This window comes from Myotis daubentonii, chromosome X (assembly GCF_963259705.1).
Source record: "Myotis daubentonii chromosome X, mMyoDau2.1, whole genome shotgun sequence".
Lineage (NCBI taxonomy): Eukaryota > Metazoa > Chordata > Mammalia > Chiroptera > Vespertilionidae > Myotis > Myotis daubentonii.
In genome coordinates, this window is record NC_081861.1 from 109,728,599 (window position 1) to 109,736,011 (window position 7,413).

At 42.2% G+C, this 7,413-nt stretch overlaps 1 protein-coding gene across 1 annotated transcript; it reads left to right on the forward strand.

Annotated features, from left to right (window-relative positions):
- The first annotated feature begins 1,509 nt into the window (after window positions 1-1,509).
- On the forward strand, window positions 1,510-3,111 carry LOC132223590 (protein FAM47A-like). Its single transcript, XM_059678688.1, has 2 exons — window positions 1,510-2,244; window positions 2,344-3,111. Exons 1-2 carry the CDS (start codon window positions 1,510-1,512, stop codon window positions 3,109-3,111), a joined length of 1,503 nt encoding a protein of 500 aa, XP_059534671.1.
- Window positions 3,112-7,413: the final 4,302 nt, after the last annotated feature.

Genomic DNA, 7,413 nt, shown 5'->3' on the forward strand with positions numbered 1-7,413 from the left:
AATGAAATAAAATAAGATAAAATTATGAAAGACACTGGACATCAGGAAGCAGGGACAGATGCCTCACAGATAGGAAATAAATGAGGTGACTCCTCTGATGGCTCCACATTCCTTCCGTTTCTAGGCCACAGGCAGAGAGGCAAAGACCAGCAGTCACGCTATGTAGAGGAGATGGAGCTAAGACACCACAGAGAACAAGGTGGGTAGAGATCTCAAGGCAGACAACCAGAGAGCAAAATGAGAGAAAGAGAGGGAACTCCAGAATCTTGCACGCCACAAGAATGATTCCGGGGATTACTGATCAGCTTGTGTGTGAATACATTATTAGAAGCCAGGAAAGAAACCACTGGGAAGGATTCTTGATAACTGATATTCACACAGGGCCTGCAATAGTGACCTTTACTGTCAGCCAGACTAGATGCACAGGCACTGAATAATTTACGTGGAAGGGTCTTGCTTCAGTAGTGAGGAACAGTTACTTAACCATACCACATGGTATAACAGTATTTCGCCATGTACTATCACAGGGAACGGCTCTGTTTATTTAAGTCAAATCTTGAAAGGGATCCCAAAGAACCAAACTGTTTCCAAGAAACACAACAGTATCTAAAAAGGGCAAATATTATTTGTGAAAAGAAAATGGATGGTGAACAACACATGGCTTTGAAATAAGGATAGGATCGGTAGTAGGGCACTGAACTATCCTTTGTCCTCAGGCTTTAATATGGCACTGCTTTTCTGATTATGTTGAAATGTTACCTTAAGAGATAATTGATCTTGATTTCTGAGGGGGATTTTGGGTGCCATCTGAAGTTGTACACCCAATGCCTCACTCACCTCACCCATATTTGGGCAAATATCAAAACCTGACGGCTGTGAGTACATAGAAAAAACATGGCTCTCAGAAGCTCCCGCCTTTCAGTTGTTACCTATAATTTATCCAGGAGAAATGAAAGTACTTGTATGACGATGTGAACACGTGAAATATTCGTGACCCCATGATTTCGAAACAGCCTCAAACTGGAATCAATCCAAAAGTCCATCAAAAGATGAATGGGGCCGAAACCGGCTTGGCTCAGTGGATAGAGCGTCGGCCTGCGGACTGAAAGGTCCCAGGTTCGATTCCGGTCAAGGGCATGTACCTGGGTTGCGGGCACATCCCCAGTAGGAGATGTGCAGGAGGCAGCTGATCGATGTTTCTCTCTCATCGATGTTTCTAACTCTCTATCTCTCTCCCTTCCTCTCTGTAAAAAATCAATAAAATATTTAAAAAAAAAAAAAAAAGATGAATGGGCAGCTGACCTGTGGTGTGCCCATACACGGGAACAGTTCTCTACCACAAGCAAGAACGCAACCTTGCAGGCCATTCCGGGACAATGCAGTCTGTGCAGGGGCGCGTGCTGACCCGCCTCAGGAAAGAATAAGAATGAGTCAGTACCAGGTAATGGTCTCCTAGCAACGGGGCCGCTGGGACAACAAACCCCTGAGGCCGTCTGGTCCAAGGGCGCCATGGCGTGCCAGCAGTGGCCCTTACCGGAGCCCCACAAGGGGTGGCTGCTAAAGTCGGACCTGAGGAAGAAGGCGCTCATAGAGTCGGGGCTGATCAAGCCGTGGCAGTCAGGGCCGAAGCTCGACAAAAAGCCGGAGCCCAGCAAGAAGTGGCTGCTAGGGCCGGCGCCGCTGGAGCCCTTGCCCCTGGGCATGGAATGTAAGCCCTGGTTCAAGGACAGGGACAGGTTGCCTTCCCGCTATCTCTGCAGGCAGAACAAGCAGCTTGGGAAGTGCCCCACCTCCATGGACAGCCGGCGGTGGGTATTTGTGAAGGAGGGACTGGACGACTTCAGAACGGGCTGTCCATCTGCTGAAGATGTGATCACTCGTGGCCCTCGGGAAGGCTTTCTCCCCATGATTGCTCATAGAATTCCCCGCCCTCCGCCCAAAAAGATTCACAGGCAGCCGCCCACGGGAGCGGACCTGTGTTCCAAGCTCTCGCCAGCCCAGCGAGCACGGAAGGCCTTTGTAGAGAACATTGAAGCCAGCCTGACCCAGCAGTCCCTGGCGAACTGCCTGAATCTGGAGGAAGCTCTCCCTCCAGACCTCCTCCTCAAGGTCCTGGAAGTGCTAGATCCTGACAGGAAGCTGGAGGACACGTGGGCACATTGTGAGGGCACCAAGGAAAGAAAGAAGACCCCCACACACCTGTGTGAAGAACATCCTGAGCAGACCAACCTGGAGCCTCCCCAGGCAGCGAACCTGGAGCCTCCCCAGGCAGGGATCCTGGAGCCTCCCCAGGCCGTGAAACTGGAGCCTCCCCAGGCAGTCCACCCCGTATCTTCCTGGAAGCTCAACCTGGAACCTCCCGAGGAGGACAACCTGGAACCTGAAGACCAAACCCACGTGCAAACGGCCAAGGAGAGCCTCCAGTCATATTTATTCAGTTTGTTTCCTGAGGAAGAGACAAATGCAAAATGCACAACGGATATTCCCAAAGATCTTGGGCTCCAAAAATCAAGAAGAAGAATTCGTGAATTCTGCAGATGGATCGATGATAATTTTGGAGACATAGGCATTGTTGAAGAGGACCTCATGAAACAGTTTGAGGTTGACTTAGAGGTCCCACTCACCCATAATACAGTCAAAATAAAGAAAATAAGCCAGCTTCCTTTGAAGATAAGGCCCTGCAAACAGCTAGATGACATACAGCAGAGAAAATTCTCCCTGCAGGAAGGTAACTGGCAAAGGAAACTCCGAAAACCAGAAGACCCTCATAAACCCAAACGGGAGAAGATAAGGTATGGAGCATGGTACCTGGACCCCAAATCCTGGAAAAAGCTGGTCAATGGCCAGCCTCTGCCCGACCCTAAAGTCGTCCCTGACAAGGAACATTTGACCGATGGAAGGCATCTTGAACCAGACATTATTGATGAACTTTATGGACCAATTGCCTTCAAAGATTTCATTGTAAGCAAGGGCTACAGGATGCCAGGTGTGATTGAGAAGATGTTTATGAGGAAGGGATGGAACTATGAGTCTGTGAAGACTCCTATACACCGAGTAATGAAACTCCTCTCCAAACCCAAAGAGGAGGATTCAGGGGACAAAGAGGATTAGACAATTTTCTATTTACTGTTCACTTGGCTAGTGTGTCTCTCATTTGAACATAAGTCAGCATTCACCATGAGTGCCTCACTGTGTATGGACAATTTGATTCCACAATATCTGTAAATTTTAACACCTATTGCTAATAAAACTTTCTGAATGAGCTTCTGCTTGGGTTCATCAATGTGTTATGTATTTTACCAACTATGAAGTCAATATTTACACATACTCCTCTTGGTTTTGATTGCATTAGGAGTATTATATATTTATGTCAATTATTCATTAAAAATAACCATAAATAAAAGAATTACTTACAAAAGATCTTGTTGCCCAGCCGATGTGGCTCAGTGTTTGAGCATTGACCTATGAACCAGGAGGTCATGGTTTGATTCCAGGTGAGGGCATATGCCTGGGGAGCAGGCTCGGTCCTCAGTAGCGGTGCATGCAGGATGCAGCTGATTAATGATTCTCTCTCAACATTGATGTTTCTCTCTCTTCCTCTCCTTCTCTGAAAATCAGTAAAAATCTTATATAATTAAATCCAGTGACCAAAATGTCAGGACAACCAGACAACCAGAGACTAGAACAACTGCCGCCCCTTGCCCCGGCTGGTTAGAGTTGGCTTTTTTCTTTTCTTTTTATTGCTCAAAGTGTTATATATGTCCCTTTTTTTTTACCCCTAGTGCCCTCTCCTACACCCCTACCCCCAGTCTGCACCACCCCATAGTCTGTGTCCATGGGTTATGCATATATGAACATGAGTTCATTGGTTGAATTCTTCCCCCCTATTCCCCTTCCTGCTTTCCCTCTGAGGGTTGACAGTGTGTTCCATGTTTCTATGTCTCTAGGTCTATTTTTTTCATCAGTTTCTGTTGTTAGTTATATTTCACATATGAGTGAGATCATGTGATATGGCTCTTTCTCCCACTGGCATATTTCACTTAGCATAATGTGCCCTAGGACCATCCATGCTGCTGCAAATGGTAAGAGTTCTTTCTTTTCTCAGCTGCATAGTATTCCATTGAATAGTCGTACCACCATTTTTAATCCATTAATCAGCTGATGGGCACTTAGGCTGTTTCCAAATCTTAGCTATTGCCAATTGTGCTGCTATGAACATAGGGGAGCATATATTCTTTCAGATTGGTGTTTTCTGATTTCTTGGGATATAATCCTAGAAGTTGGATCTCTGGGTCAAATGGCAGTTCCATTTTTAATTTTTTGATGAAACTCCAAACTGTTTTCCACAGTGGCTGCACCAGTCTGTATTCCCACTGGCAGTGCACCAGGGTTCCCTTTTTTCCACATCCTTGACAACACTTGTCATTTGTGGATTTATTGATGATAGCCATTCTAACAGGTGTGAGGTGGCACCTCACTGTCCTTTTTATTTGCACCTCTTGGATGATCAGTGACCTTAAGCACTTTTTCATATGCCATTTGGCCCTCTGTGTGTCCATTTTGGAGAAGTGTCTATTTAGATCCTTTGCCCATTTTTAATTCAACTGTTTATCTTCCTTTTGTTAAGATGTATGAGTTTCGTGTAGATTTTGGAGGTTAACTCCTTAGATGTATCGTTGGCAAATATGTCTTCCCATGCAGTGGGCACTATTTTTATTTTATTGATGGTTTCATTTGCTGTGCAGAAGCTTTTTTATTTTGATGTAGTCCCATTTATTCTCTCCTTAATTTCCATTGTCCTAGGAGTTGTAGCCATAAACATAGTGCTACAAGAAATGTCTGAGATTTTGCTGCCTGTGGATTCCTCTAGGATTTTTGTGGTTTCCCGACTTATATTTAAGTCCTTCATCCATTTGAGTTTATTTTTCTGTATGGTGTAACTTGGTGTTCTAGTTTCATTTTTTCTTGCATGTTTTTGTCCAATTTTCCCAACACCATTTATTTAAGAGACTATTTTAACTCCATTGTATGCTCTTGCCTCCCTTGTCACATATTGAACATAATGACTTGTGTTGATTTCTGGGTTCTCTGTTCTGTTCCATTGGTGCATATGTCTGTCCTTGTGCCAATACCAGGCAGCTTTGAGTACATTGGCTTTGTAGTATAACTGGAAATCTGGAATTTGACTCCTCCAACTTTGATTTTCTTTCTCAATACTGCTAAGCTGTTTGGGGTATTTTTTGATTCTATATAAAAGTTTGGAGCATTTGTTCTAACTGTGAAATATGCTGTTGGTATTTTAATGGAGATTGCATTGAATCTGTAGACTGCCTGGGTACAATGGACATTGTAATGATGTTGATTCTACCAATCCATGAACACGGTATATTCTTCCACTTGCTTGTATCTTCCTGTATCTCCCTTTTCAATGTCCTGTAGTTTTCCTAGTACAGGTCTTTTATCTACTTGGCTAAGCTTATTCCTAAGTATCTAAATTTTTTTTTTTATTTCAACGGTAAATGTGGTTGTTTGTTTGGTTTCCCTTTCTGAGAGTCCATTATTGGTGTATAAAAATGCCATAGATTTCTGGTTAATTTTATATCCTGCTATGCTGCCAAATTCATTAGTTAAATCTACTAGTTTTCTGATGGAGTCTTTAGGGTTTTCTTTGCATACTATCATGTTATCAGCAAATAGTGACAGTTTTACTTCCTCCTTTACAATTTGAATGCCTTTCATTTCTTCTTGTTGTCTGATTGCAACAGCTAGTACTTCTAGTACTATGTAGAATAGGAGTGGTGAAAGTGGGCATCCTGGTCTTGTTCTTGTCCCTATTTGAAATGGTTTAAGCTTTTGTCCATTAAGTATGATGCTGCCTGTAGGTTTGTCATAGAAGGATTTTATTATGTTGAGGTATGATCCCTCTACTCCCACTTTGTTGAGAGTTTTTATTTAAAAAAGGGATTTTTGTCCCATTGGATTTTGTCAAATGCTTTCTCTGCGTCTATTGATATGATCATGTGGTTTTTATCTTTCAGCTTGTTTATGCGATGTATCACATTTATTGATTTGTGGATATTGTACTGGCCTTGCATCCCTGGAAGAACAATTGTTCATGGTGTATGATCTTTCTAAGGTATTGCTGGATCCGAGTTTCAAAAATTTTGTTGAGGATTTTAGCCACTATGTTCATCAGGGATATTGTCCTGTAATTCTCTTTCTTTGTACTGTCTTTATCTGGTTTTTGGAATAGGGTAATGCTGGCCTCAAAGAAAGAGCTTGGAAGTATTCCTTCTTTCTGAATTTTGGAATAGTTTGAGGAGGATAGGTGTTCATTCTTTCAATGTTTGGTAAAACTTCTCTGTGAAGGCATCTCGTCCAGAGTGTGTTTGCAGGGAGTTTTTTTTTTTTTATGACTATTCAGGTTTTCTCATTAATTTATCCATGGATGTCAATGGGTATGAAAGTCTCCTACTGTGATTGTGTTGCTGTTGATCTCTCCCTTGATACCTTCCAGAAGTTTTGTTTATGTATTTGGATGCTCCTGTATTGGGTACATATATGTTTACCAGAGTTAAATACTTTTGTTGTATCAATACCCTTAATATTATGAAGTGGCTTTCCTTACCTCTAGTTATGACCTTCACTTTGAGGTGTATTTTTCTCAGATATAGGTATTGCTACCACAGGTTTTTTGTTTTGTTTTGTTTTGTTTTTTCGTTTCAATTTGCTTGAAGATTTTTTTACAATTTCTTCATGTTCAGTCTGTGTGAGTCCATTGTTCTGAGGTGGGTCTGTTTTAGATAGTATGTATATGAGTCATGATTTCTTATCCATTCAGCTACCCTGTGTTTTATTTGGGGAATTTAATCCATTTACGTTTAAGGTTATTATGGATAGGTCATAATTTGTTGCCATCTTTATTCTTTGAGCCTGTTTTGCTTTCTCTTTCTCCCTTTCTATTTCTTCTCTACAACAGCCCCTTTAGCATATTTTGCATAGCTGTATAGGTGGTGATAAACTCCCATAGTTGTTGTTTTTGTTTGTTTGTTTGGGTTTTTGTTTGTTTGTTTGTTTTGTTTTGTTTTTTGTCTGTGAATCTCCAAATTTCACCTTAAATTTTGAATGATAGCTTTGCTGTTTAGAGCATTATTCAAATCAGTAGTTTGCTTTGCATCAGTTTATATACTTCATTCTATTACCTTCTGGCCTGGCGTGTTTCTGTTGAGAAATCAGTTGATAGTGGACATCCCTTTTACGTAACTTTGTCTCTCTCTTGCAGCCTTTAAGATTCTTTGTCTTTTACATTTGCCAATTTAATTACGACGTGTCTTGGTTTGGGTCTTTTTGGGTTCATCTTGCTTGGGACTCTCTGTGCTTCTTGGCTTTGTGTGACTTGATTTCTCCCCCAAG

What these genes read in the sequence shown, in the direction of transcription:
- LOC132223590 (XM_059678688.1), top strand. Translation starts at nt 1,510, where the DNA reads ATGGCGTGCCAGCAGTGGCCCTTACCGGAGCCCCACAAGGGGTGGCTG. An exon ending in CCAACCTGGAGCCTCCCCAG is followed by an intron (nt 2,245 to 2,343) that starts GCAGCGAACCTG and finishes TCTTCCTGGAAG; the next exon opens with CTCAACCTGGAACCTCCCGA.